Below are 27,955 nucleotides of genomic sequence, written 5' to 3'. Positions count from 1 at the left end.
GCCACAGGTTCCGTGGAGTACTCAGCCGTGTGTAAGACGCGACATTGCAGGCAGCGTGATATGTCGTGCTGTATACGGCAAAGGATAAACGATTTTGAATTGGCTGAGGCAGAAGAAATAGGACAAGGATCAGTATGCATCTGTCGTGATTATCGGTAACCGGAAAGCGTTTTCCACGCTTCAAATAACAGACGGCATGGCATTTATTTTCTACAGAAACCTTCTCCACTCCATTCTCCATCCATCTCCCAATATAGTAGGTATTAGGGAATATAAATATAGACACATTGGAAGGGAGAATATTAATGCAGCCGACAGAACACAATGACAAGGAAGGGACACCCAAGCCAGAGATCAGAATCCCACATGTCCGTCATGTGCATGAAGATTTGAAAGTGTACAATAAAATTCACATTTATCCTTGTTAGATCGGTCGCAGTAAACAATAAGAAAGTCAAGCAAGGTTCATGGCGCCAACACCGGCACCTAGTGATTGAAAGGGTGATATAACTATGCAGAGTGAATTTCAGTGATGCCAGCTACCGTGGGATCCGGGTGATGGTCATAGATTGGACATAAGCGATCCCATTCATCTGTAAAGCAATTCAGCAATAGAAGTACGGATTCTTAACATATGGCCTACATGGCACGGGGTCCACATGCGCGGGAGTATCTGGGGGACTTTCTGCCATTACCACGGCAAACCCGCTGAAAATGAAGGATGAGCCATTTCGTTCACGGGAAGATTTACACACGTACGCTGCAAGGTGCCAGTCGATGTGACTGTTGGTTCAGTGTTAATATCCTTCTGGACAACTTCGTAAAAATGATGACATACCAATGCAAGAACCACGGGCCAGAATTGTCGGTGACAAATCGGATCACCGTTTGTTGCCCAATGACCCCAGCGCTGACCACATCGCGGCGAACGGGGTTCACATAATTGAAGGTACTGCTGTCTGCGCTCTGTACGACACTGAATGTATGCTAATGACCATGAGTACCAACCTAGGCATGCCTTTGAAGTTATGGAGAACTTACCCCATGAAGGTGTATAGGATGCTAGTACAGTATACGTCAGTCACGTAGATATCGAATGATTGGAAAAGACGTACAGGTCCACCTGGAGCGGTAACAATTGACACCGTCAACTCAACCACTTTGTTGGCCCCGAGAACGTACACACTTCCGGTTGGGAGCAGCTGAGTAGCGTTTTGAGCTCCATTGAGAATTTGGAGTAGAACAGGAACAGTGGGGTTTACGAATGAGACATTATTGACATAGAAACCTGCGGCACCGATGGTAACCGGGAGGTTGATGTTGATATCGGCTTTACCATATTCTGGAACGCCAGGAGCACCGGGATGGAGAAGAGCATGTAAGTTGCTCTCTTGCAATTGGTTCGTGGCAGAAACATTGGGTGTAGTCGGGTCAGCCTCTGGGGCACCTTTGTAGCGAAGGATAGCAGTGTTCAATCCTCCGCTGTAGTTCGCATTCGCCGTATTAGGAAGAGCGCGTACCCAGTAGTTATCCACTGGCTGATCGGCTACTAGAATAACAGAGTAGCGCTGGGCGACAAAAATCTGGAGCTGATCTACCACCAGAGGTTCTGTCAGCTGTCCATCCGCTTCGATGACAGTTAAGTTGTGGCCATCGATGGAGAATTGGACGTTGGAGTCGCATGATATTTGAACTAGGCGCAAGCGATATCGCTTTCCCCGCGTGACATTGATCACAGCAAGCTCAGACTGAGGTCCGCCAGCATAGCGACCGAGTCCATTGATGAGCATAGAATTGGCAACAGGTACAGTGCCGAGCAATTCGGGGGCTACAGTATGATACCTAGTGATCCTGATTCAATCGGGCAGATTATTCATGATCGTAAAACTCACCAGTCGGCAAGCGTGATCACAGTACTTGCTTGAAATACATGATGGTCAGAAGGTTCATATGAACGAATTTCTCGCTCACCATCGTCGACGTCGTACAAGTATGCCAAAGGGTCGTGAGGATCATAGATTACCAGGGCTCCCCTGAGACCATCGCACTGTTCCATAAGTCAATCTTCTACTGCATATGCAAGGTTCGAGCGATACTTGCGTATTGAACGGAATAATGACTATGATACCAATAAGTGCCCGCCTGGTTTGGAGCAGAGAAAGAATGTAAAAATGAGTGGTTCGGCGTAATGGGGCATTGTGTGACGAAGGCCACTCCATCGGCATAGTTCGTCCGATTCTGGAAGATGCCATGCCAGTGCTGCCATAAACAAGGTTTATTTTAACAACATTTATGATGAATTGAAACTGCTTACAACACTGGTAAGCACGAACATCGAGTCGTCCTTAAGCTTGTTGACTACCTCAATATCAAAGTGATCTCCCTATTGTGAGGTCAGCACTGGCACCCGACAAGGAAGTTAAAAAAGATTACCTTCTGGGCTGCAATCAAAGGTCCAGGAAATATGCCATCGACAAGCGTTGTTCTGTCAAAGATCAGGAATGAGTTTGAGCGCTATGATAATAGACTCACGGGCGTGCGAAGCCATCGGGAGCGATGATGCTATTGCCTATGGTTAATCTAGTTTTGGGACCATGTACAGGGAGCTGAGATAGCGGGTACTCTGAGCGAGATACTATAGCTGTAGCATTAATCGATGAGATGAGAGAAACGATTAGGAGGAGAATAAACATCATGATTTTTCACGATGAATAGTGGGGCTTTCTTTGGCAAGAGTAGGGGAAAACAGGATAATATTATAACGCTCTTGCAGCTTTTATCTTGCGGTAGATAGCCTTGAAGTGTTCCCATTTCAAAGCAATTGGCACTTTACAACTTTATCAGCATGTGATTGCACTGCAAAAAGGGTGCTCAGCGCCCCGGTTTCAACGGTGTACTGCTACAGGAGTCAGCGTTGTAGCAACGATCTGTCGATCTGTTCAAGAATGATGAGATACCACGAAACCGTGAATCGGACACAATCCAAAATGGCTTAAACGGCGAAACGGCCAACCGACCCCAGGTGTAGTGCTAGGCCACAATAGTAGTAATTAACTCTTTGTGTGCAGGAAAAGAAAAAAGGTAATCACCAATGGTGCCCCACCGTCAAGTACGGAGGTTATGTGACATTTAGTTATCAAACAGAAATGGTCACACGCTATTAGGTACTATGTGATGGTAGCGTGTCAGGACTTTGGAAGGTGCCGAGTGTGTCTAGCCACTTCGGTGTCTCTGCACAGAATTTTGAAAGGAGATAGCCGGTAGTCTAGTACATAGTTGAGGCGCGATGGGGAGACCAAAGATTGTGCCATTATTGGATAGTGCAGTAATCATCGAGGACTCGTAATCGACGGAGGATCGGTTATTAGCTGGGAGGCTATGATGGTGACTGTGATTGCGGTACCAAAATTAACCAAATATACGAGGCCGCATATAGTCAAGTTGATGTTGATTTGGGGTTTGGCTTATGAGGGTCTGAGGTCATACCAAAGCACATCACTAGTGACAGTCACTACAGCGTCGGCCTGGCTTCTATATGGTTGGTTGGTTGGTTGGTACTAGCTCGTCCGAGTCGGAATGGTGGAATGGTTGGAATGGTTGGAATGGTTGGAATGGTTGGTACTAGAAGTTAGAAGTAATGAGCTAAGGTTAGGGTCAGAACTTGTGATTGGTTACATAATGTAAATTACACGATTGTAGTTACACCTACAGGTGACTCAACAGCAGTGCTACTACGTACGGGCCATGATGTCAGTAAACCGGTGACTTCTTACTGGGGATTATGCTGATTATGGTGCTTTTACATAGTTCATATTGCTTTATATATCACTTATATTCCAATGTGACGAAAACCTCTCCTATATATTACGATATCTTCGGGTTCTCCCGCCCGCCGCCGCCCGCCCGCTCACATGGTTTGAGAAAGTAATATGCTGTAAGGATTACCAACATCTACCGCAGTCATGACCTCAGCTCACTGGCGTCATCAATCAGCACTTCAGCACGATTTCGGTCCCGGCTGATCCTTCGTCGCCACTGATTCATTCAACCCTTAGTACCCTCCTCTCGTCTCTGTCACCCCATTCACAGCCCACCAGCCTGGAATTTGTCAATAAACCATCTATATGACTCTCGTACACCCACTGATTCCTTTCTTACCCTCTTTCTCATCATTACTATTCTACCCTGTCAGGTGTAGCGCCACTCCCTTCTGCTTCCACCTTCACATAATCGTTCGGCCTCAACGTTTATAGTCTCGGACTCGGCACAATCTTTATCATATCGCATTCATCCACGATTCTCCAACTCTACTATCAACACATTCTACAAGCGGTCTACGCACCCCTTTCGCACTCACTGCGCTACACACTTCTTGCAATGCCCATCGGCAAACTAAATGGAACCAAGCACTAGGGAGTATAAGGTGTGTGCACGTTGTCTCAACTCACTCTCACTTTTCTCTGCACTCGTCGTCGCTTGCCTGCACTAGTGCTAATCTCTAGTCATTTTGCTTTGTCTACATGCATTATTGCTTGTCCGAACTCATTTATGCCCACCTCTCGACTATCTTTCGGTTGTCTCGCTTGCTTCACTTTTTTCTCCACTACTCGACTGACTCTTGCCAGCACTGAACGCTGAGCACCAGCGCCTTCCCATTTCCATACTTGTCTCTGATCTGAACGCTAACAATGTGTCACGGGCCACATGATTAACACTGGTAGAAGGCAGAAAATTCTTCGGCCACCGTCTCCACATCTCTCCAGCGAGGCATCTTAAGACTTGGTTTCGCTGTTTCTTGCTAGTCCATGTCAGCATCAGTGTTCGCGATATTGAGCAGTGTCGCGTTCAACTTCAACAGTCTCACTCAGCCACAGCTCTCTCGCATAGAAAATTTCGAACACAGTATGCCGAGTACGAAATAGAATAGCAAACAAAATGTCCAGTCAATAACGTGCCTGATTTATTTGTTGTCTAACATCTCATGCACGAAATAAAATGGTCAAATAACATCGTTATTGAGTAGAATGAAAGTGCTCCTTCCACTAACGTGACAGTTGGGGGTTGTTCAATCAAGATCTGAATCTCCCTCAGATCTCGTCAGGGTGGGTCCTCTTGTATTCCTCATAGATTGGACATAAGCGTCCCCATTCCTCTGTAAAGCAGTTCAGCAATAGAAGAACGGATTCTGACGTATGACCTACTTGGCACGGGGCTCACATGTGCGCGAGTATCCTTGGGGCTTTCCGCCATCACCACGGCAAAACCTCTGCATATGAAGGATTAGCTATTTCGTTCACGCGAATATTCACACACGTACTCATCAATGTGGAAGTCAATGTGACTGTTGTTCAGAGTCAGCACCGTTCTTGACAACTTGATAGAATTGATGTCATACCAATGCAATGACCAGGGGCCAGAATTGTCAGTGACCCATCGGATCACCACTTGTTTCTCATTGTCCTTGCACTCAGCGCCGGCCCCATTCTCGCACCCAACGCCGACCACATCGCGGCGAACGGGGTTCACATAATTGAAGGTACTGTTGCCTGCGCTCTGTACGACATCAAATGGATGCTAACAATCACGAATATCAGCCAAATATGCCTCCGAAGTTACAGAAACTTACCCCATGAAGGTGCATGGGATGCTGGTATAATATAGATCTATATTAGTCACGTAAATATCGAATGAATGGAAAAGACGTACAGGTCCACCTGGAGCGTCTATCATTATCATCGTCAACTCTACCACTTTATTGGCCTCGAGGACATGCACACTCCCCTTTGGGTGCAGCTGAGAAGGGTCTGTTCCTTCAAGAATTTGGGACAGAACAGGATTTTCAGGGGCTTTGAATTCGGTTTCATTGACATAGAAATGGAATTTGTTTGTTATATTTTTGAAGGAAACCTCGAGGGCAATATTGTAATCTGGGTTCCCATACCCTGAACTGTTCAGAGCACGCAAATCGGTCTCTTTCAATGGCTTCGTGGATGGAGTATCGAGCGTGGTCGGTTCGGCCTTTGGGGCACCGTGGTAGCGTAGGATAGCAGAGCCGTTGTAGGTTTGATTGATGTTAGGAATACCGCGTATCCAGTAGTTATCCACTGACTGATTGGCTTCTAGAACCACGGAGTAACGCTGACCCGCAAGAATCTGGAGTTGATCTACCACCAGAGGTTCCGTCAGCTCTCCATCTGCTTCGATGATAGTTAAGTTGTGGCCATCGATGGAGAATTTAATGTTAGCTTCGCATGACATTTGAATCAGGCGGAAGCGATATCGCTTTCCCCGCGTGACATTGATCACAGCAAGATCAGACTGGGGTCCGCCAGCATAACGACCGAGTCCATTGATGAGCGTAGAATTGGCGGCAGGTATAGTGTGGAGCAATTTGTGGGCCACAGGATGATACCTAGTGATCTTGATTCAATCGGGCAGATTACTCATGATCGTAAAACTCACCAGTCGGTAAGCGTGATCACGGTACTTGCTGAAAATAGATGATGGTCAGAAGGTTCATATGAACGAATTTCTCGCTCACCATCGTCGACATCGTACATGTGCGCCGAAGGGTCTTCAGGGTCATAGATTATCAGGGGTCCCCTGAGACCATCGCACTGTTCCATAGGTTAGTCCTCTACTGTACATGCCAGCCGCGAGTGATACTTGCATATTGAACAGAATGATGACTGTGGTACCAAAAAGTGCCCGCCTGGTTCTGGGCGGAGAAAGAATAAGTAAATGAGTGGTTTGGCGTAATGGGGCATTGTGTGATGCCGGACGCCCCATCGTAATAGTTCGTTTTATACTGGTCGATGCCATGCCAGTGCTGCCGCAGATAATGTTAGTTTTGACGACATCGATGATTTGACACTGCTTACGACACCGGTGAGCAGGAGCATCGATTTCTCGCTGAGTTGGTTGACCACCTCAATATTAAACATATCACCCTATTGTGAGGTCAGCACTGGCGTCCGACAAGGATATCAACAAATTTTTACCTTCTGGCCTGTGATCAAATGTCCAGGAGATTCGCCATTGACGACAATTGCTCTGTCAAAATCAGGAATGAGTCTTGAGTGCCGCGATAATAGACTCACGAGCGGTGGAAGCCATCGGGACTGATGACTTTATTGCTTATGGTCAGTTGAGTTGTGGGACCATGTGCAGCGGGCTGAGATAGTGGGTAGGACTGTGAGCGAGATACTATGGATGTAGCATTAATCGATGAGATGAGAGAAACGACTAGAAACAGAATAAACATCGTAATAGGTAGCGATGCTATCGCTCGCAAGAGTAGTGGTAAGAAAATATTGTAATGTCCTCGCAGCTTTTATCTTGCAGCAGCAGATAGCCTTCGTTCTCATTCGAAGTAATTGGTACCTCTCGATTGTATCGGTGTGTGATGACGCCGAAGACGGTTCCTCAGTACCCCTGTTATCCACATGTCGACGGTGTACTTCTCCTGGACTTATCAATGATTTGTCGATGGGCTTTCAAAGCTTCAAGGACGTACCACGACACCATGACTAAGACACGATCCAAAATAACTCAGACGGCGAAACCGCCAATTGACCCCATAGTGCTAGGGTACCACAACAGCTTGAATCGACTCTCATGCGCAGGAAAAAAAAGAATGTCAATCACTAGTGGTGCCTCTCCGTAAAGTACAGCGGCCATGCGAGAGTATCAGACCAGCATTTGTCGGACAGAAACATTCGCACGCTGTGAGGTACAAGGTGCTCATGCATGTCGGGACTTCGGTGGTGCCGACTATGCACTAGGAGCTGAGATGTTTCGGCACGGAACTTTGACAAGAGATAGCCGGCAGTCTTGATGATAGTTGAGGTGCGATGACGATGACCAAGGGTTGTGCAGTTATTGAATCGTGCGAGTGGGGCTGAAATGACCTTCGAGGACTCATCACCAATGGAGGGTCAGTTATTTGCTGGCAGGCTATGACAGTGACCGTGATTGCGGTACCAAATCCACGATCGCAGGCAAATAGTAGCTGGGTTGATGTCGATTTTGGAAGCCGGGGCGCCGCTGCAGTGGCTAGTAATGTGCTTGGCATTGCCTCAGGCCCTCATAAACTAGGCCCATGATAATGGTTTGGACCTGGCTTCACAGGGCTCGGCTAAGTGGTCCATAAGCAAGGGAGCCATTAAGAATCTACTGCGAGTTGACTGGAGGCACGGGAATATGAGGATAAAGGAAAGGATAAAGCAGTGGCGTCGGAAAGTCAAAGGATTCAAACCAAGGTGTCCATGATCCGACATATTTCAAAAGGTCAGAGCCGTCACGGCGCGACGCAGCAGCCCAGATCGTGTCCAAACTGAAGCACAGCTATCCAAAAACATCAAGCTCGATTCACCGTGGTGATTAAATTTGTCTGCAAACTATCTGTGGAGGAAAGAGACGGTGTCTAAATTTTAAAAGGATGTGTCGAGGGTATCCTCATGAGAAGGTGCCTTTAAGTTGAGCTGCGACAAGTAGGGATAGAAGCACTGAGGGTCAGTCAACGTTGCATGTCGTTGGTTGTTTTAAGCCATTGATGCTATGAAGTACAGTGGTGACTGGTCAAGTCGTGGTACTAGCTCGTGAGAATGAGAAAGAATAGGCTAAGGTTAGGGTCAAAACTTTGTCACGCCCTGATTGGTCAAGGAAGTTGGAACTTCAATCCTGATGCCGTCTGGCCCAACCATCGAGGCTCCCCTCCTGTCGTAAACATCTCGCAATCTGTAGAATTGGCATGGGTGCCATTGTAATCTACGTGTCTCTTCGGCACCGCTCATCAGTCAGGATCAAGCAAAGGTCATCGAAGGTAAACATAGACGAGCCAAGACCGTTCAACAGACTGTGGTCTCGTGCTTGTTCTCAAAGTTGCATGATCTTTGGCGTTTGAAAACCAAGTCAACCACCAAGCACAAGCAGGGCCAGATAACCACTGTCGGCGCGTTCCATGCGACATGTACCTTCGTTGCTGCTGCACCATCAAAAATTCTCACACCTCCTGTCACAATGCAGTTCAGAGTGCCGGACACAGAAGTTTGTTGTATTATGATAATGTTCGGTCTGCTGTCCCTAGGTGAGTGTGATCTATTCTTCCGACACAACCACAACTCACATGACTTAGGTGCAGAATCCTTTCGCCGACATTCCACATCTAGCCCAAGAGCAGCTTAATCAACCATCAAGCTAAAGTTCCAGAGCGTCAGCCGTATGACATCGATATCCCGCCTTCCGATCAGGATCAATCACCCACCATCGAGCTACCCAACCTCTCTGTTGAAGATCGGCCTCGACCACTTTCTGCTGCACCAGAAGGACCGAAGAGGACGCTTGCCCGAGAGGACCTCCCGGTTTTATTTGTAAAGACGCCCCTAAGATAACTTGTTAGCGACCAATTGTGCAAGCCTTGCGATTTCATTCGTTTGCATGATCCAAACCTATCGGCACCAACGTCGTTTACTGTCGACAAGCGCTCTGTTCACCCTTGGATATCTTCTACCGTGAGTTACAATAAGAGACGTCTGTACACTACGTTTACTGTTGTTTTTTTCCTCTTCTTCTCTTTCCGAATGTCTCGATGACGTTATACTATTGAAAGTGGGGTATGTAGCTGTCCGTGTGCGAACAAATCTGTGCGTCTAGGCTCTCTCCAGTGTCAGCCCTTGACATCAGTTGAATGTCGTCGCAGGGGAAACTGTTTTCAATTTCAATACGGCCCAGCTTGAACCCGCTGACCCGATTGAAAGAGAATGTAACACGGTAGGCAATGTATCTCTCCGGTATGAAGAACTGAGATCTGAACGTTAACCTCCACGAATCTACGATGAAGACGGACACGTGGACGCCGAATGATGGTACGGTATAGTTAGGAGAGAAATGAATGGTCGCTGATTGGAACAAGTAGAACACAATTGCAAAAGGAGGAGTAGAGGTGGAGATAAGCAAAGAACACATGCAACCGTTGTCAAGTGCTCGTCACACTGGTGCTAGACCCTTCCGCCTATGTGAAAGTTTGTCGGATGCGTATGATGAGTAGATCGAGGATGCGATCACATGATTTAGCCAACATGTCCCTGATTTGCAATTGGTCTTAAACGGGTGTGAACAGTAGTCTACCGGTACCGAGAAGACGCCATGATAAAAGAGATACAAACAGCATATGCATTGGAAATTCGGCCCGGGTAATATCTTTTTATTTGCAATATGGGGAGGTCCATGGCGGCCCATGTCATGTGGAACTCGGAAGAAGTTGTGTTTCAAAGCACGATTTAGCATGGAGAACGCTTGCGATCTTCACTGGTAGCCCGATTAAGTAATCAATCCTGCAATTTACAATTACGGCAAGTCGGACCCTAACCTTAGCCTATCATTTCTTCCACCAGCTACCGTTTCGACGAGCTAGTACCTAGTACTCACCAACCAACCATTCATATGGAAGCTATGCCGACGCTGTAGTGACTATAACGCACTAGTGATGTTATTTGGCATGGCATCAGGCCGTAATAAGCCAGGCCGAAATTTTACTTCAACTTCACTATCTGCGGCCTGTAGTATGCGGTCGTGCATTTGGTGAATGTCAGTGCCGCAATTACAGTCACTGCCATAACCTGCTAGCAACTAACCGACATTCCATTTATCACGAGTCCTCTATAGACACTTCAGCTCGACTTGCACGATCCGATAATGGCACAAGCTTTGGTCATCCTCATCGTACCTCGACTATCCGGCCATCTCCTTTCGAAATTCTCTGCAGAGATGCCACAACATAGTATCTTATAGTGTGTGACAATTCTGTCCTACAACCGATGACCTAAAGCTCTCGCAAAGTCGCCGTACTTGACGGAGAGGCGCCTTTAGTATTTGATTTTTTTTCTTCCTGCACACGGAGACTTGATGCAAGCTATTTTTGCCTAGCACTACACCTGGAACCGGTTGGCCTTTGTGCCGTCTAATTTGTTCTGGGTCATGTCCAAATCACGGTTTCGTGGTACATCATCCTTCTTGAACGGATCGGGAACACTTCTAGGCTATCTACCGCTGCAAGATAAAAGCTGCGAAAGCATTAGAATCTTATCCTACTCTCGCCAGTGACAGTATCACTGTCTATCCTGAAATCGCGATGTTAATTCTTTTTCTACTCGTCTCTCTTGTCTCATCGATTAATGCTACAGCTATGGTATCTCGCTCAGAGTACCCACTATCTCAGATCCCTGCACATGGTCCCACAACTAGAATAACCATAGGCAATAAAGACCTCGCTCCCGATGGCTTCAACCGCTCGTGAGTCTATTATCACGGCACTCAAAACTTATTCCTGATCTGTGACAGAACAACTCTTGTCGATGGCACATTTCCTGGAACCTTGATTACAGCCCAGAAGGTGAACTTTTTCGACCTCCTTGTCGGGTGCCAGTACTGACCTCACAATAGGGAGATCAGTTTAATATCGAGGTGGTCAACCGACTCAACGACGACTCGATGTTCGTGCTTACCAGCGTTGTAAGCAATTTTGAATTATCATGGATGTTGTTAGAATAAATAAACCTTGTTTATGGCAGCACTGGCATGGCATCTTCCAGAATCGGACGAACTATGCCGATGGAGTGGCCTTCGTCACACAATGCCCCATTACGCCGAACCACTCTTTTCTACATTCTTTCTCCGCCCAGAACCAGGCGGGCACTTATTGGTATCATAGCCATTATTCCGTCCAATATGCAAGCATAATTCGAACCTTGCATGTGCAGTAGAGGACTGACCTATGGAACAGTGCGATGGTCTAAGGGGACCACTGGTAATCTATGACCCTGAAGACCCTTTGGCATACATGTACGATGTCGACGATGGTGAGCGAGAAATTTGTTCATATTACCCTCTGACCATCATGTGTTTCCAGCAAGTACCGTGATCACGCTTGCCGACTGGTGAGTTTTACGAACATGGATAATCTACTCGATTAAATTAGGATCGCTAGGTATCATACTGTATCCCCTGATTTGATCGGCACTGTACCTGTTGCTCCGTCTATGCTCATCAATGGACTCGGTCGCTATGCTGGCGGACCCCAGTCTGATCTTGCTGTGGTCAATGTCACGCGGGGAAAGCGATATCGCTTCCGCCTAGTTCAAATGTCATGCGACTCCAACGTCCAATTCTCTATCGATGGTCACAACTTAACTGTCATCGAAGCGGATGGACAGCTGACAGAACCTCTGGTGGTAGATCAGCTTCAGATTTTTGCGGCCCAGCGCTACTCTGTAGTTCTAGAAGCCAATCAGCCGGTGGACAACTACTGGATACGCGCTCTTCCTAGTACGGCGAATGCAACTTACGACGGAGGATTGAGCACTGCTATCCTACGCTACGTAGGCGCCTCAGAGGTTGACCCAACCACGGTCAATACGACAGCCGAGAATCCATTGGTAGAGACCAACTTGCATACTCTGAATAGTTCCGGTGCTGCTGGTACTCCAGGGTACGGGAACGCCGATATCAACCTCAACTTCAATGCCTCCTTCAATGGCTCACTTTTCGCTATCAATAATGTCACATTCGTAAACCCCACCGTTCCTGTTTTACTCCAAATTCTTAGTGGAGCTCATGACGCTTCTGAGCTGCTCCCAAACGGGAGTGTGTACATTCTCGAGGCCAACAAAGTGGTAGAGTTGACGGTGTCAATAGTCAGCGCTCCAGGTGGACCTGTACGTCTTTTCCATTCATTTGATATTTACGTGACTGACATATATTATACCAGCATCCCATGCACCTTCATGGGGTAAGTTTCTGTAACTTCGGAGGCATGCTTGGTTGATACTCATGATCATTAGCATGCATTCGATGTCGTACAGAGCGCAGACAGCAATACCTTCAATTATGTGAACCCCGTCCGCCGCGACGTGGTCAGCGCTGGGATCATTGGGCAACAAACGGTGATCCGATGGACCACCGACAATTCTGGCCCGTGGATTTTGCATTGGTATGTCATCATTTTTTGTCAAGCTTTCGAGGATACTGACTCCGAACAACAGTCACATTGACTGGCACCTTGCAGGGTATGCGTGCAAATTTTCCTGTCAACGAAATGGCTAATCCTTCATATCCAGCGGTTTTGCCGTGGTAATGGCGGAAAGTCCCGCAGATACTTCCGCGCATGTGGATCCCGTGCCATGTAGGCCACATGTCAAGAACCCATACTTCTATTGCTGAACTGTCTTACAGCTGGATGGGATCGTTTGTGTCCACTCTATAACCAAGACCCGGATCCGACAGTAGCTCGCATCACCGACACTTCCTATGCATAGTTATATTGCCCTTTCAACCACTAGGGGCCAGTGTCATCCCCATGGAACTCGTTCAGCCTTCCTACTGTTTGTTGCGACCAAATCGATAGGGATAAATGTAAATCTTTTTGTACACTTTCGAATCTTCGTGCAGATGACGGACATGTGGGGTTCTGATCTATTTCTTGTATGTCTCTTGTACTTGTATTTCGTTGACTGTATTCTCCAACACCGATTGAATTGGTGGAGAGGTTCTGGAACAGTGTTCTGCCGGTCAGTGAACCAAGTTCACGGTCATTGACCGGATTGCGTGGGAAAGCTGGCGAACTTCGTCGACGTTCATCTGAACACGACTTTCAGGAGTTTCCTGGTCCTACTGTAACGAACTATACTATATCTGGTCAATGCTAGAATCTTTGATTATCCTCGTGCCGCTTCACATATCATTACTCACATAAATGCATGGTTTTCGTGTGTTCGGTTCAAGGGTACGTTTTAAGGCTTAGAACTCGAAGATGGACTCCCGACTTTTGACACACCATGAAGATCGGCAAGAGATCAAACCAAGGATGGTGGTGGGATCACTTCGTGGAGCACCCAGGTTATGCTGTCAAAGACCCAGCTTCGATGGTCAGTGGAAAGGCAAAGGTAGTGTGTGCAAGGCTCTATGAGCAACGTGTTGCGCATGAGCAGGCAATGGATGAGCAGCAGGTACACTTGGGCCAGCGAGATGCACCAAGGGACGAAATGGCAATAGCAGGCACTCGTACGCAAGTTTGTTTTATAGCTTTCTGTTACTAACTTAATGTACTAGTTTGGGCTAGTGGCCCGAATGATCCCCAACGCACCTGGTTAATCAGTCAGCCGACAACACTATTATGTCACTTGCGTGATTGTGCATTGCACTCTGAGGATGTCCATTCGCAAGCACGGCTGGAATACAAAATGGCGCAATCGGCTCTCAACTGAGACACTCACCCTTCTGGCAGAACTCAAGATGTATGTTCATGAAGAGCATGTATGCAACGATGTGGTCAAGAAGTGGCTTCGACGCCGGTACTGTGACACCGAGGCCGCTGACAAAGCAGAGCCTACTCAAGTAGTTCATGCAGTTGGCGACAATCTATCAGGAGAAAGCAGCAAACGGGAGCCACGCAGCCTCGCTTTCGAGAGGCGAGGGATAAGTGATGTTGCAGCAGACCTTATCCGAGCTGTTCAGGAGGAGGAGATTTCCACCACAGAATCAATGCACTCAGTCCCCATTGGTGCTGCCGGTGCCGGTGGTTCATTCTCCCGCATTGCTGTCAGTGACTTACTCGACTATTCTCATGCAGAGGAATGGTTGGGATCTTTTTATAAAGTCGCTATTCGAGGTTTGGATGCTGAGCTTGAGTTATATGAGCTTCTTGACTTAGATGCTGAGGGAATTGATGATCCAGACTTTCGAGCCCCTTCAGTGAATTCACTCCATCTCAGACGGACAGCTGAGTGTGACAATGTACCGTTGGGAACGGGCCATCCCATGTGGGCCCATGGACATAATTGTACCATGAGATACGAGCGTCGAGTGGGCCGGGTGAATGTGTGTACCCAAGACACACGGATGGGCTAAGGGTACATTATATAGACAGTGGTATAGGAATGTATTAGTATATAGGACATTATAAATGCTAATTCCTGTTTACATTGGAGACGAGTGGGCTGGCCGGATGTGTGTACCCAAGGTAAACGGATGGGCCGACCATATGAGTGGGCTGAGTGAATCTGTGTACCCGACACATACGAATGGGCCGATGTAGAAACAACAATACAATGAGGAACAAAAGAAGCTCCTGACTGTATCTGTAAAAGTTGTAAGGTCGCGCGCTGCCTAGTCTGCGTTACTTGAGAAGCAAGTGCGTTCGACCCTATAGGGGAAGTGAGTGCAGCAAGGATCTAGAAGTGTGCGCTTAAGCGAAGCGCGAGAAAGCGCAGGAGCGCGCAAGGTACAAAGGCGCGGGAACGCGCGCGCGTATTAGCGCGAAGCGCGGGAAAGTGCACGCGCGTATGCGGAAATGAGAAACTAAGCTTAAGTAGTGATATAAAGCAAGATAAGAGATATAAGAGTGCAAAATGTAAAGGAATAGCTTTCTACTATATTCTGCTAAGTAGTAAGTGGGTAGTAACTAGTAAGTGAAAAGTAGGAAAAGTAGGTCCCGTGTAGTATGTACTGCTGGCGCTTATATAGCGCGCCTAAGCGCGCTCATGTGGAGCCGAAGCGCTACCGAGTAGGTATGTAAAAATATATATGAGTGAGAAACTAGGATAAAAATAAAGGTGGAACTATGCTAATAAAGGAAATGGAAATATACATACTAGGGAGCTTGGTGGACAGTGGATGGATGCATCTGGATGGCTGGCGCTATAGGGCGCGCAAGCGCGGGAACGCGCGCGCGCGCGTATACATCGTGAAGCGCGGGAATGGTGCGCGCATGGCGCGCGTTGCGTGGGAAAGCTGCGCCTCATATAGAGATAGCTGCGGGTAGCGCACAGAGTAATGCTATGAGTTCGTGCTGTATACTCCTTGGTGAAAACTACCATATCACGCCATGAGAGGCATGATTCTCTACACCGAGAGCATACAGTATAGATAGTTATATAGGAATTTACTAGTATACATGACATTATTAATACCAAATTTTGTGTACGATGGAGACAAGTGGGCCAGCCGGATGTGTACCCAAGGTAAACGGATGGGCCGGGGGTATATAGCAGACTTACAGGAATCTTATTGAATAGCGAATCCGGTGTAAAATGGAAACGACCGAGCCGGACGAATGATATACACTGGAGATCCGGTCATATTATCATCCGGCAGGTGCATTTTAATCACCGGCCCATGATCCGGTAGCTACATTATCCGGTTGATGAATCATTTCACAAGCCCATCGGCCGGTATACTACATACATGAACCGGTCAATCTAATACATACATGAACCGGACAATCTAATACACCATCTAATACATTCTACCATGGCATTAGATTGTCCTTATCGACAAAACAAACTACATGTACTGGCATTACTTGGCCCTATTACCAGAAGGGTTCTTGTCATGCCTAGCACTCACCGACCGACCTTGTTGCCGTGATTGAGGTGCAAATGCCCGGTTTGGTAAAGGAGCCGAAAGGGACTGACCATCTGCCGGCAGATGTGGTGGCCCAGTGAGCATGGTGTGAAGGGTACTAGTGGAGGGCATAGATGCCATTGGGACAGTAGGGGCCGGTACCGGAAGTGCACTAACCGGATGACTGTGTGGACCGGATTCCCCCATGGTGGGGACAGGGTTGATGGTAGAGGTGGAGGGTGTAGGTACCTGCTCATGCCTTGCGACTGGTGAGCCATCTCCGACAGGATGCGTGTTGGTCAAAAACACATCCAGAGTGAAGACATTGTTGGTGATGGAACGACCCAAGGCGCTGATCGAGCCAAAGTCAGGGAATGTGGGGGTATCGGGGATGACAATGGGTGGCGGATTGAATGCTGGTGGAGTTGAACCGGCTGCTGTGGTGGCCCTGTGGCTGTTGCTGAGGTACCGGGCGATACCACTGACCTGAAAAGTCAACTGATCTACCACTCCCTTCTGGGAGGCTAATTCGTTTGTAAAGCTGGCTTGCAGCCAGTCAATACGATGGGACAGCTCATCATGAATAATGTCGTCACGTGTCCGGAGCTGATCCATGTCGATCTGAATTTGTGCCAGGAGGGCATCCATCTGGACATTGGTCAAAGAACGGGGCTGGGGAGTCTGACGAGGTACAGAAATGTCGACAGGAGAGGCGGGTCTTCGAGTATGAGGATAGTCCGGCAAGTACCGGATGTCATCCGGTGTCTCTATCAATGGTGCTGGGGGCAGGGTAGTTTCATCCACGGCTTCGATCCATCGATCCGTCGAAAAATCATCGACAGATACCTCAGGGCCTGCATCGGTAGCAGTGCCAGGATGTTCGGTGCCGGTGAGTGCAGGGGCATCGGTCATATCAACATCGACATCCGGTTCCTCCGGAATAGGACTGGGACACTGAGTTTGGACGACTAGAAGAATACAATTAGTAGATATACTACGGAAAATAAGATACTTGCCTTTACCTTTGCCTTTGTTTTTTGACTGCCCAACGGTCTTGGTTTTTCCGGTTGTCTTGGAGCGAGTGACGATGGCTGTGGCCGGTAGGACCGGATCATCCAGCCGGATGCATTTCATCCTCCACTTGCTGCAAAGAATGCAAGTATGGGCGACCTCGCCCCTTTTGGTCAACCAGCTTTCGCATTTGGCCTTCATAATTGTGCATCTCCTGCATGGTAGGAGAGGCGTACCAATGGGTTTCTATGAAGAATTAGTATAGCACAACCGGTGGAGAGTTACCGGATGTCTTACCGGCTGTGGACGCTTGCCCCTGGTCTTTGCCTTGTCCTTGGCTGTTCTGGTACGATCTATACCGGACTTGGACTATTATCATGATTATATTAGCCATACTCACGATAGGTGCAATAATATGAAAACTTACTGGTAATCGTCCCTCGCCCGGTTTGACCCGTGTCCCAGAAGGCTCAATTGCATTGTCTTCATCCGCCTCCTCCTCCTCCTCCTCCTCCTCCGGTTTGTATTCCTCCGAGTCAGCGGCCTTCTTCTTCTGGTCTGGAGGGGGCAGCATTGGCCGAGTGGTAATGACAATGGTTGGTAAATTCTGTACGAATCAATGACATTGCTGGTGTTGATATTGAAAAAATGAACGTACCTTGTTGATCATTGGCCGGTTATCGCGATCCGGTGACGTTGCCCTTGCCTTCGCCTTCGCCTTTCCCTTTCCTTTTCCCTTCGCCTTGGGCTTATCTTTGCCAATGCGAACTGTATCGCCGTCAGTGTCCGTGTCTGTTAACAGTGGCTTCGACTTGGGGATAGCCTTCCGGGCCCTCTTGACCTGACGTGGGGGACTCGCGCTGAATTGTCATTTGCGTGGTCTCGATGGGCCTGCAATGGCACCAGATGTATTGCCAGGAATGCGGATTGTGTTGGGAGCCGGTGGAGCAGGTGCCGGTGGAGCAGGTGCTGGTACAGGAGCAGGTGCCGGTTGAGGAGCAGGTGCCGGTACAGGAGCAGGTGCCGGTGCAGGTTTGGCTACAGGTGCAAGTGCCGGTACCGGTGCCGGTGGAGGGCCAGATAGCAGTGTTGGTGCAGCGGTAGTGGTTGGTGGAGTGGGAGCAGGACCCAATGTCTTAGGGTATAATGGATGACCTCGGCAAATGTCCTCATTGTTGCCAACACGAGTCCAATCCGGTACTTGAACCAATTGCGTGGTACCCCCCTGAGCTCTATGAATCTCAGCTGCCATAGAGAGCAGGCGAAGGGGGATGTAGGTAGCTGTCGTCCGGTAGGAGTGAATGGCATCATTCTAACGATATTAATGGATACAATACAAAAAAAATGACAAACATACCATTTGAGATGCAATGGCTCTGCTCAACCTCATCCTCTCATCTTCTGACCGGGACCGGAGAACCTCTTCAACCATCTGATTCAACCTGGCGAGAAGGGCAATGAGTGCCTGGTTGGCAGTGGCGGCAGCAGCAGTACTAATGTTGGAAGACATATCAGCAGTAAGACAAAATGACAGTAGCAGGTTGGCTTGCAAAAGAAATCCGGAAGGGAACGAGGAAATGGAAAATTGCCGGATGTTCGGGTGATTTCGGATATTGCCGAAAGAACAATGAATGTACCGGTTCTCTTGATCTGGCAGGGAACGAGGAAATTGAAAATTGCCGGATGTTCGGGTGATTTCGGATATTTCCGAAAGAACAATTAATGTACCGGTTCTCTCCTCCGCAGTTGCCATGTGTCCTTGTGCGAATGCCATTGTTGCCACGTCATCACTATCAAATTGGCGTGAGTACAAGCATCCACTGACAGGCTTTGGAACAACCCATGACACATTCTGGATATCGCACAAAATATACTGATTTAGACAAGTCATTCAGCAGAAGGAGGAAAAGAATTTCGCCCTCAGAGATTATTGAGGATCATTTACACTTATCTAGCGAGGCCAAAGGTAATAAATCAATTGCCTTTCTGGAAGGTACCTCACATGATCCGGTGTAGAAACAACAATACTGAGAGGAACAAAGAAATGCTCCTGACTGTATCTAAAAAGTTGTAGGTCGTGCGTTGCCTAGTCTGCGATACTTGAGATGGCAAGTGCATTCGACCCTAAAGGGGAAGCAGGTGCAGCGGAGATCTAGAGGTACGCGCTTCAGCGAAGCGCGAGAAAGCGCAGGTGCGCGCAAGGTACGAAGGCGCGGGAACGCGCGCGCGTATTAGCGCGAAGCGCGGGAAAGCGCGCGCGTGTAAGCGGAAATAAGAGAGATCAAACTTATGTGAAGATATAAGCAAGATAAAGGATGTGAGATGTGTTGTGCTAATGAATAGATTTCTACTGCGACTTTCTAAGTAGTAAGTACTAGGTAAAGTTGGGTGAAAAGTAAGGTAAATAATAGTATGTACTGCTGGCGCTTATATAGCGCGCCTAAGCGCGCTCATGCGGAGCCGAAGCGCTACCGAGTAGGTATGTAAAAATATATATGAGTGAGAAACTATGATAAAAATAAAGGTGGAACTATGCTAATAAAGGAAATGGAAATATACGCACTAGGGAGCTTGGTGGACAGTGGATGGATGCATCTGGATGGCTGGCGCTATAGGGCGCGCAAGCGCGGGAACGCGCGCGCGCGTATACATCGTGAAGCGCGGGAATGGTGCGCGCATGGCGCGCGTTGCGCGGGAAAGCTGCGCGTCATATAGGAATCACTGTGGATGGTACACAGAGTGATGCTGCGAGTTGGTGCTGTATACTCCCTAGTGTAAAGCGCCATATCACACTATGAGATGCACGAGTCTCTACACCGGCAGTGTTTTTCATATTGGAACCGGGACACGACAGCCTTGGAATGAATTGCTCAAACATTGGCGACTGTAAGTCCTCTCATACTGACCTATACACCTAATTATTGATGCCTTCTAGACCTAGATGTTGCATCTGCTTATGACCGGTGGAAGGATGGCAAGACTTTGACGATGCCAGAATGCAGGATCAAGAACAGCCGGTCATTAGACATGGGTTTCGACCGGTTCCCAAGCCAACCGGTGTCAGACACATTGGATATGGGGTTCCCTCTGTCCAATACTAACCGGTCTTCAATTGCCACACCTATATCCGAGTTGGACATGGGATTTCCACCTGGCCATTCATTCAATACCAATGATTTCGCAGAGCCGGCGACCGGCTCTCTGAACTTCCTGGCACACAATCAACTGGCCGGTGGCTCAGGTATTTGGTTGATTCAATATGCAAGGAATGGGATTACTCATGATTATCATCAAGTCAATGTTTTGGTGAAAGACAGCCCTTTGGACATGGGTTTCAATTCACCTCCGGTTCAACACGGTCATCCGGATATTGACATGGGCTTTCGTTCACCGGTTCAACATCATGATCCGGACCAGAGGTCATTAGACATGGGCTTTCATTCACCTCAGGCTCAACATCATGATCCGGACCAGATGTCATTAGACATGGGCTTTTATTCACCTCCGGTTCAACATCGTGATCCGGAGCAGATGTCATTTGACATGGGTTTTAATTCGCCTGTGGTTCAACATGATCATCCAAACCAGAGGCCTTCCGGTGTTGATCCGGTTGATATTCCGGATCAGTCAAGTGAGTTTTATCATTTTATTAGGTTACACTGTTACATGTACATTCAGTGGGTCTTCGATCGGAAGAGACACCTTTGGACATGGGCTTTGGGACAGATCCGGCACATGATCTTGCCCATCAATTGAATATTCAACCGGAAGAGACCCCTTTGGAGATGGCTAGTGAACTGGAACCTATCGGATTTGTGATTCAGCGTGCTGTAGGTGACTTGCGCTTGGCAATGCACTGGTTGGAGATTGAAAGGGCTCATGGTACAATGTCGCCGGAAGAAGCACTTGTCAGCGAGGAAGTTCTTCAGTCCACTAGTGAGTTATTATTGGCATTTCAACTTATATCAATATACCGACTGTCGACATGACATCTATATATATACCATTGATACTTTCCACCCCTTGTATAGTACATTCAATGAAATGTGATGATTACGCTCTTTGCATGTAATTCACTTTATAAGACACCTTTGCAGCTCTAGTGGAGCGCTTTGGCTCCGGCTTATCAATGTGGGCTCCATCTGTTTGAGTTTTCTTACCAGTGCCCTGTGTGGTGGCAGGAGCCGTTGGTTTAGGTGCAGGTATCTTCTGACCGGACTTCTTCATTCGACTGGCTGATGCAGGACCAACAAAGCTACTTCTCGATGCAGTTTTGGGAGGCAGTGGGGCTGTAGAATGATTGCTGGATGATTCTGCTGAAGGAGTGCCAGCATCGTCCTCCAGTGGTATGTTGCGCCCAATGACATTTGATTTAGATTTCTTGACCAATGGGCCGGAGTCTTCCTCCGGATGAAATCTGACAGCTCTGCTTCGCTTTCCAATAGATTGGTGCTCCGGGGGCGGTGATTGGACTTCAGCATCGCCTTCATCCCCATTCTCTTCCTCACCACTTGACTCCGCTTCCACCCTTCCGGCCGGCTTACCGGATGATTTTCTGGTTGACTTTGCAGGTGGTTTTTTAACCGGAATAGATTGGACAGCTTTGCCTGGCTTTCCGGTCGATTTCAGCTTGGAAGGCGGTGATCGAGCTTCATCGTTTTCACCTTCACCTTCACCATCCTCGCCCTCACTGCTTGACTCCGGTTCCACCCTGATGGTTGACTTGCCAGATGACTTTCCGGTCAACCTACCGGTTGGTTTTTGAACTGGAACTCTGGTCTTTGCTGTTACTGGACTGCATGTTGTGCTAGAGTCGCCCTCTGAGATCTTCTCCACCGGCTCCCTCATCTCCTTCTCATGGTCTTGCCAGCCTTTGAATTCAAATGTTGGCCGAACCTTGTCCTTTTGTCTCTGATGCCAGAACTGCAAGAGCTGGTCAGCGTCATGCAACTGAAGCTTGGACGGGTCCTTGATCTTTCCACCGGTAGGCAAAAACTTGGGCTCGATGAAATTCTCTTGAGCCTCCGTCACTGCAGACCAAGGAACAGACGCCTTTGGCTTTTGACTGCAAAACCCTGCGAAATAAGTAATTCCTCTATCAACCCTCCAGATATTTCATTTGTGAAACTTACTGTAGTGTTTTGTGAGGAATGTCCGGATAAGAGACTTTTTGTTTTCTAAGTTGAGGGGCTCAATATCCGGTATGACCGGAAGCCCATAGGCATCGACCTCTAAAGTAAACTCCTCCTTCTTTCTCCTTGGATTTCTGCTCTCCTTCCCATCAGCATCCTCATTGCCATCGTCATCATTATTCCGGTCAATTGCTGGCATCACATGGTGTAAGTACTTGACCAGATGCATCAACATTGCACAAAAAAGAAGCTCACCAAACTCTTCTCCGACATAGGCATTCCACTCTGGTAACATGGACTTCCAGTCCTTTGTATCTGTGAAACTATTGCCCTCTAACTTTTCATTGAAGTCAATTCTTATGACCAGATCAGGCCGTCTTTACCGGTTGAGAGAATTAAAATGTCACTCACCCATTGATCCTCACCTCGCCTTCCTCGGTTTTCCATGCAGACAATATGAATATCCTCATACCAGCCTGCCTCCATAACTGAGTCGCAAGATCCTTCATCATACCAGGAGCTTTCTTCTGAGCGAACTCAGCCTGGACATCTGTAGGAGGAGCACTGCTAGACCATTCTATAGCAGTCGTATTTGCTTCATCCAGCTGCTCTTCAGATAAACCGGCCATAATTGCATTGACCGCACCCTGGTAGTGTTTAATCATTTCCTTCCCTCCTGGCCTTGCTCCTGTCTTTTCAAGGATCTCCTTCTTGTACTGGTGTTCTATCACCAACCGGGTAGTCCATTTCTTACTGAACTTGCTTCGTTTTTTGAGTGTCTTTTCCGCTCTCCGGTTATATAACCAGTCCCGGTACATCTTCATCCATCATGAGCATTTATGAAATTAGAAGATTGGCTGCTTACAGATTTCCTTTTCTTCAACAGCCGGGCATCCATCTTAGGGGCTTTCATCTTGGCCTCTTTTATGACCGCCCTCAAAATCGTTTTCCTATCCTTACCGGTCGCTTCCTTCCATTCTTCTAGGTGAGATTGTAAGACCAGCAGCTCTTCCTCAGTCAATTTCTGCTTGGTCTTTTGGGGGCTGTGTACTGATGAGTTGGATCAGGCCATTGCAAAGCAGTTGAGGTCTTGGTAGAAGAAAGGATACAGTATAATCTTACATAGCCAATCGCCACCATGTATCCGAAAGTAGAACCGAACAAGAGATTGTCTGCCAACATGATACTCTCAGGCTTAACATGCCCTGTGTTTCCGGTTTATAGAATTTAGGACTGCAAAACACACAAACTTAGACCAAGTTTATCATATAGTATACAGGCAGCATACAGTAATACTCTTAAAATGCCATACAGCATAGGGAGACACATTTATACCGGAAGAAATCTATGGGAATTGGGATGATGGCAGGATTACGATGTGTTTGATTAACTAACCCGGAAATGACGAAACTTATGGCAAACTCGGTTGCTCTGACCTTAATATATCCTAAATAGAGATGATGTTCCAAGATTTCTGATCACCCGGTGTAGAAACAACAATACAATGAGGAACAAAAGAAGCTCCTGACTGTATCTGTAAAAGTTGTAAGGTCGCGCGCTGCCTAGTCTGCGTTACTTGAGAAGCAAGTGCGTTCGACCCTATAGGGGAAGTGAGTGCAGCAAGGATCTAGAAGTGTGCGCTTAAGCGAAGCGCGAGAAAGCGCAGGAGCGCGCAAGGTACAAAGGCGCGGGAACGCGCGCGCGTATTAGCGCGAAGCGCGGGAAAGTGCACGCGCGTATGCGGAAATGAGAAACTAAGCTTAAGTAGTGATATAAAGCAAGATAAGAGATATAAGAGTGCAAAATGTAAAGGAATAGCTTTCTACTATATTCTGCTAAGTAGTAAGTGGGTAGTAACTAGTAAGTTAAAGGGAAAAAGTAAGTAAGTAATAGTATGTACTGCTGGCGCTTATATAGCGCGCCTAAGCGCGGTCATGCGGAGCCGAAGCGCTACCGAGTAGGTATGTAAATATATATATGAGTGAGAATGCATGATAAAAATAAAGGTGGAACTATGCTAATAAAGGAAATGGAAATATACGCACTAGGGAGCTTGGTGGACAGTGGATGGATGCTTCTGGATGGCTGGCGCCATAGGGCGCGCAAGCGCGGGAACGCGCGCGCGCGTATACATCGCGAAGCGCGGGAATGGTGCGCGCATGGCGCGCGTTGCGCGGGAAAGCTGCGCGTCATATAGGAATCACTGTGGATGGTACACAGAGTGATGCTGCGAGTTGGTGCTGTATACTCCCTAGTGTAAAGCGCCATTTCACACTATGAGATGCACGAGTCTCTACATCTCCCAGGGACTTAAATTCTGAGTGTCCCCACTCAGCGCGCGCATGGTGAGGATTTTGCGTGATAGTATGTGTGCGCGATGCCTGTATGATGCTTGGGTCGTTGGGCGATGAATGCGCAAGTGCAGGAATTATTGCGTGGATGTGCGTGAAGCGTGGGAAGTTGCGCGCATGGTACGCGCAAGGCGCGAGAATGTGCGCGCGCTATGCGTGAAGGCGCGGGAATGAAGTGTAGCATGGCGAATTGCAAGGGTGACTCTGGTGTGAATAGTGTTCCCTGGGTGTGAGGCGATGATGTGAGAGTGATATGGATGTGGCGCGCATATGGCATAAAGCGCGAGAAAGTGCGCGCGCACAAGGCGCGAGAAAGCGCGTGAGTGTCGCATGTGTTGTATTGTGCGTATGATGCGAAGTGGTGCGGTCCAAGAGCGATCCAATCCAAGTCCAAACCAAGTCCTGCTAGGCGCACTAAATATTAGGTGGTAAGGTTTGAACAGTGTGAGTAAAACTATATGTGAAAATGCGAAGGAAAAAATGGTAAACTTTGCGGATGTCCTATCCGACTTGTCTTCTTCGTGCGGCTGTCGACATCTACACCTTCCTATGAGCGAGACGCAGGAAGCGCGCATGTGTGCGCGCGCGAGGCATATGGGCGCGTGAATATTGCGCGCGTATGTGCGCGTGAGCGTGGGAAGACTGCGCGCATATGTGCGCGTTCTAAGGTAAAAAGGAGCATGGTGCCGCGTCATGCATGCGAAGAGAAAATATACTATTGAGCTAGGCGGGCACGTTCTATGATTGTTTTTCTTCTATGTTCTTCTAAGTGATTCCTATATGCATATATATCAGCGAGTTATTAGTTCTTTGGATGGCGTTATAATGAGAGAAAATAAAATGAAAGAGCGCTGGATGAAACCCAGGGTAAAACGAATGGTATCCTATGAAACAGCGATGCTATATGTTGTTCTTTCATGCGCGGCTGAGGTGCTTGATCCTCCTCCTTGAGCGCGTGACTAGCGCGCTTCGCGTCTCTTGCGAGCTGACGCTTTACCCAAGGTAGGGTTGGAATGAGCAAGGCTGGCGCACTTGGGGGGGGGCTTGTAACTGGCAGAATGAATTCCTGCACAACGCGCTGCAGGTTGAAGGCGCGCCAATGGGAGGCGCTGCAAGGGGTGTAGGGGCGCCCTACAAGCTGATAGGGTGCGCGCGATGTGCGCGCCTTGGGGCGATTTCGCGCGAGTTTGATTATATTGGCCGAACACGCGAGGAACAGCCATTTCTCTGCAAATGTGTTAGTGAGAGATGTATGTAGTGTAAAATTAGGCGCAAATGTTGCACAAATGGGCTGTAAGGGTTGTATATCAAGGCGCAGAAGGCGCATGGGCGAAAGAGAATAGTGCGCATCAGCGCGCGCAGGAACAAAATTGACATGGTAAGCAAAAGCGTGAAGAATGCGAATCAATGTGCGAAGTGCGAAGTTAAAAGTGATAATAGGGGGGTTAGGCGCGTATGTATGTGTCAGGCGCGCGCCTAAGTCGCGCCTGGATGACTGATTGGAATATGTCTTGTGTTGAATGAAAGAAATGCAATTTAAAAGGGGAGAAGTGATAGAAATGCGATAGTGTGGAAACTCTGCTAAAGTTATGAATGCGCGAGGCGCGGGAATGCGCGCGCATATTGCGCGATGCGCGTGATCATGGCGCGTGAACAAGGGGTGGTGCGAAGATGAAATAAAAGTGATTGGAATTGTCATATAGCTCCTTAAGAGCTTCAAACATGAAAAAGACAAAAAGCGCGAAATGAGACGAGGGTAAATATACAATACCTCTAGGCGCGCGCATTGCGCATCCTCAGGCGCAATATGGTGCGCCTGAGTCGCGCCAGGGTCGCCTGAGACATACTCTGCTTGGTGGTTAGATGGCGTGATGCACGGATGCTTTACCGGCATGCGATAGTCACTGGAAGCAAAAAGTGCGATGTGCGCGTGATCGCGAGTGACATCTGGAATTTCCAGAGACAAACTCTGGTTGATGCAAGGTGCAACTTGAGCCTCTGATGCGGTAGGAGGCTCCTCTATAGGTGCGCTAAGGTGCAATAGATGTTTAGGGTCATCCCTGACCTCTGATGATGCGAATGGCGAATGCGGTGATGGTGATGGTGCGATTGGCGAGGTTTCTTCCTTAAGCGATGCGATAGGCGGGCGCGTTTCAAGCGACGGCGTAATAACGTCCACAATGGGCGCGTTACTGTGCAATAGATATTTAGAGTCATCCCTGACTTCGCGCGATGCGATAGCGATAGGCGCGCGCGATGCGTTAGCGATAGGCGCGCGTGATGCGTTAGCGATAGGCACGCGTGTTTCAACTGGCGCGTTAGTGTGCAATAGATGTTTAGAGTCATCCCTGACTTCTAATGATGCGATTGATGGTGATGATGATGCGGATTGTGAAGGAGATGGTGCTGATGAAGATGATGGTGAAGAGGCGCCTGCAGTGCGCTTCTGGTTGCGCTTTGTGAGCGCGCGCTTGAGTTCGTGATCTAAAGTGGTGCATTCTGGTGTGGCTTTGCATGCTGGCGCAGTTGATGGTTGAGGTGCGCGTAAATCGCGCGAAGGCGCGGGAAAGGCACGCGTGCGAGGCGCAAGAATAGGAACTGGTGGCCTTTTGTCAAGTGCAACTTCTGAGGGTGCGCAATAGAAGAGTCCTGCTGTCGCATTAGTACTGGTGGTCGTATCCTGGGTTGCGTGGCTCGCGTGATAGCGATCTTGGCACTTAGCCACTGGTGCGCTAACTGGCGTGTTTGGCGCTATAGTGGGCGCGCTAATTGGTGCGCTTACTGGTGCGCTTGGCGCGGGAAAAGCGCGCCCAGATAATAGGAACTGCGCAGCTGCAAAGACGTCCATAAATGGATATGGGTCGTATGGGTGGTGGTCAGGGAACTTGATCATAAGGCGCAAGCGGATTTGCGCCTGAGCATCGCTAGGGATTCCTTCCATGAATAAGCGGTCGCGTTCGGCCTTTCCAATACGGTCTTCATCCATGAGTGGCTGCATAATCTTCCTGAATGCGCGCAGGTAATTGCTTAGTTCTGTGCAAGAAGACATTGGTTTGTTAGCGT

At 48.2% G+C, this 27,955-nt stretch overlaps 7 protein-coding genes across 7 annotated transcripts; 3 read left to right on the top strand and 4 right to left on the bottom strand.

The window, feature by feature from the left end:
• Nucleotides 1–67: 67 nt before the first annotated feature.
• On the bottom strand, nucleotides 68–2,821 carry F5891DRAFT_1056536 (laccase). The gene is made up of 12 exons (XM_041362707.1): nucleotides 2,533–2,821; nucleotides 2,434–2,485; nucleotides 2,315–2,383; nucleotides 2,101–2,259; nucleotides 1,972–2,047; nucleotides 1,893–1,920; nucleotides 1,116–1,842; nucleotides 1,042–1,062; nucleotides 839–987; nucleotides 760–783; nucleotides 644–708; nucleotides 68–593 (listed from the first exon to the last, which is right to left on the bottom strand). Exons 1-12 carry the CDS (start codon nucleotides 2,694–2,696, stop codon nucleotides 511–513), a joined length of 1,617 nt encoding a protein of 538 aa, XP_041221469.1. The 5' UTR covers nucleotides 2,697–2,821; the 3' UTR covers nucleotides 68–510.
• Nucleotides 2,822–4,951: 2,130 nt separating this feature from the next.
• F5891DRAFT_644081 (laccase) lies at nucleotides 4,952–7,547 on the bottom strand. Its single transcript, XM_041372622.1, has 12 exons — nucleotides 7,517–7,547; nucleotides 7,101–7,465; nucleotides 7,002–7,053; nucleotides 6,882–6,950; nucleotides 6,671–6,829; nucleotides 6,542–6,617; nucleotides 6,463–6,490; nucleotides 5,707–6,412; nucleotides 5,627–5,647; nucleotides 5,318–5,574; nucleotides 5,202–5,266; nucleotides 4,952–5,152 (listed from the first exon to the last, which is right to left on the bottom strand). The coding sequence occupies exons 2-12, from the start codon at nucleotides 7,262–7,264 to the stop codon at nucleotides 5,088–5,090; spliced, it is 1,662 nt and encodes a 553-aa protein (XP_041221468.1). The 5' UTR covers nucleotides 7,265–7,465; nucleotides 7,517–7,547; the 3' UTR covers nucleotides 4,952–5,087.
• A 3,502-nt stretch (nucleotides 7,548–11,049) lies between these two features.
• On the top strand, nucleotides 11,050–13,313 carry F5891DRAFT_1151051 (laccase; the record flags this gene model as incomplete). Its single annotated transcript, XM_041365139.1, has 12 exons — nucleotides 11,050–11,292; nucleotides 11,341–11,392; nucleotides 11,443–11,511; nucleotides 11,571–11,753; nucleotides 11,783–11,858; nucleotides 11,909–11,936; nucleotides 11,987–12,713; nucleotides 12,767–12,787; nucleotides 12,840–12,988; nucleotides 13,041–13,064; nucleotides 13,116–13,180; nucleotides 13,231–13,313. Exons 1-12 carry the CDS (start codon nucleotides 11,132–11,134, stop codon nucleotides 13,311–13,313), a joined length of 1,638 nt encoding a protein of 545 aa, XP_041221467.1. The 5' UTR covers nucleotides 11,050–11,131.
• Nucleotides 13,314–13,552: 239 nt separating this feature from the next.
• F5891DRAFT_1056511 (uncharacterized protein) lies at nucleotides 13,553–14,345 on the top strand. The gene is made up of 2 exons (XM_041362706.1): nucleotides 13,553–14,058; nucleotides 14,107–14,345. Exons 1-2 carry the CDS (start codon nucleotides 13,833–13,835, stop codon nucleotides 14,259–14,261), a joined length of 381 nt encoding a protein of 126 aa, XP_041221466.1. The 5' UTR covers nucleotides 13,553–13,832; the 3' UTR covers nucleotides 14,262–14,345.
• Nucleotides 14,346–16,353: 2,008 nt separating this feature from the next.
• On the bottom strand, nucleotides 16,354–19,183 carry F5891DRAFT_1193709 (uncharacterized protein; the record flags this gene model as incomplete). The annotated part of the gene is made up of 7 exons (XM_041367809.1): nucleotides 16,354–17,366; nucleotides 17,421–17,655; nucleotides 17,707–17,778; nucleotides 17,837–18,016; nucleotides 18,068–18,177; nucleotides 18,313–18,721; nucleotides 18,767–19,183. 7 exons carry the CDS (start codon nucleotides 19,181–19,183, stop codon nucleotides 16,354–16,356), a joined length of 2,436 nt encoding a protein of 811 aa, XP_041221465.1.
• A 1,087-nt stretch (nucleotides 19,184–20,270) lies between these two features.
• Nucleotides 20,271–21,398, top strand: F5891DRAFT_1193708 (uncharacterized protein; the record flags this gene model as incomplete). The annotated part of the gene is made up of 4 exons (XM_041367808.1): nucleotides 20,271–20,295; nucleotides 20,345–20,650; nucleotides 20,705–21,040; nucleotides 21,088–21,398. 4 exons carry the CDS (start codon nucleotides 20,271–20,273, stop codon nucleotides 21,396–21,398), a joined length of 978 nt encoding a protein of 325 aa, XP_041221464.1.
• Nucleotides 21,399–21,462: 64 nt separating this feature from the next.
• F5891DRAFT_1193707 (uncharacterized protein) lies at nucleotides 21,463–24,702 on the bottom strand (the record flags this gene model as incomplete). The annotated part of the gene is made up of 6 exons (XM_041367807.1): nucleotides 21,463–22,484; nucleotides 22,542–22,733; nucleotides 22,797–22,897; nucleotides 22,953–23,359; nucleotides 23,407–23,584; nucleotides 24,587–24,702. 6 exons carry the CDS (start codon nucleotides 24,700–24,702, stop codon nucleotides 21,463–21,465), a joined length of 2,016 nt encoding a protein of 671 aa, XP_041221463.1.
• Between the last annotated feature and the right edge of the window lie 3,253 nt (nucleotides 24,703–27,955).

Source organism: Suillus fuscotomentosus (assembly GCF_016647785.1).
Source record: "Suillus fuscotomentosus strain FC203 chromosome Unknown F5891scaffold_61, whole genome shotgun sequence".
Taxonomy (NCBI): Eukaryota; Fungi; Basidiomycota; class Agaricomycetes; order Boletales; family Suillaceae; genus Suillus; species Suillus fuscotomentosus.
This window is presented reverse-complemented; position numbering and strand designations above follow the sequence as displayed.

Coding starts and splice junctions, on each gene's coding strand:
- F5891DRAFT_1056511 (XM_041362706.1), top strand. CDS start 13,833: ATGAAGATCGGCAAGAGATCAAACCAAGGATGGTGGTGGGATCACTTC. Junction 14,059..14,106: donor AATGGCAATAGCAGGCACTC/GTACGCAAGTTT, acceptor TTAATGTACTAG/TTTGGGCTAGTGGCCCGAAT.
- F5891DRAFT_1056536 (XM_041362707.1), bottom strand. CDS start 2,696: ATGATGTTTATTCTCCTCCTAATCGTTTCTCTCATCTCATCGATTAAT. Junction 988..1,041: donor ATCCTATACACCTTCATGGG/GTAAGTTCTCCA, acceptor CATGGTCATTAG/CATACATTCAGTGTCGTACA. Junction 594..643: donor GCATGTGGACCCCGTGCCAT/GTAGGCCATATG, acceptor ATTGCTTTACAG/ATGAATGGGATCGCTTATGT.
- F5891DRAFT_644081 (XM_041372622.1), bottom strand. CDS start 7,264: ATGTTTATTCTGTTTCTAGTCGTTTCTCTCATCTCATCGATTAATGCT. Junction 6,413..6,462: donor GTGATCACGCTTACCGACTG/GTGAGTTTTACG, acceptor CAAGATCACTAG/GTATCATCCTGTGGCCCACA. Junction 5,575..5,626: donor ATCCCATGCACCTTCATGGG/GTAAGTTTCTGT, acceptor CGTGATTGTTAG/CATCCATTTGATGTCGTACA.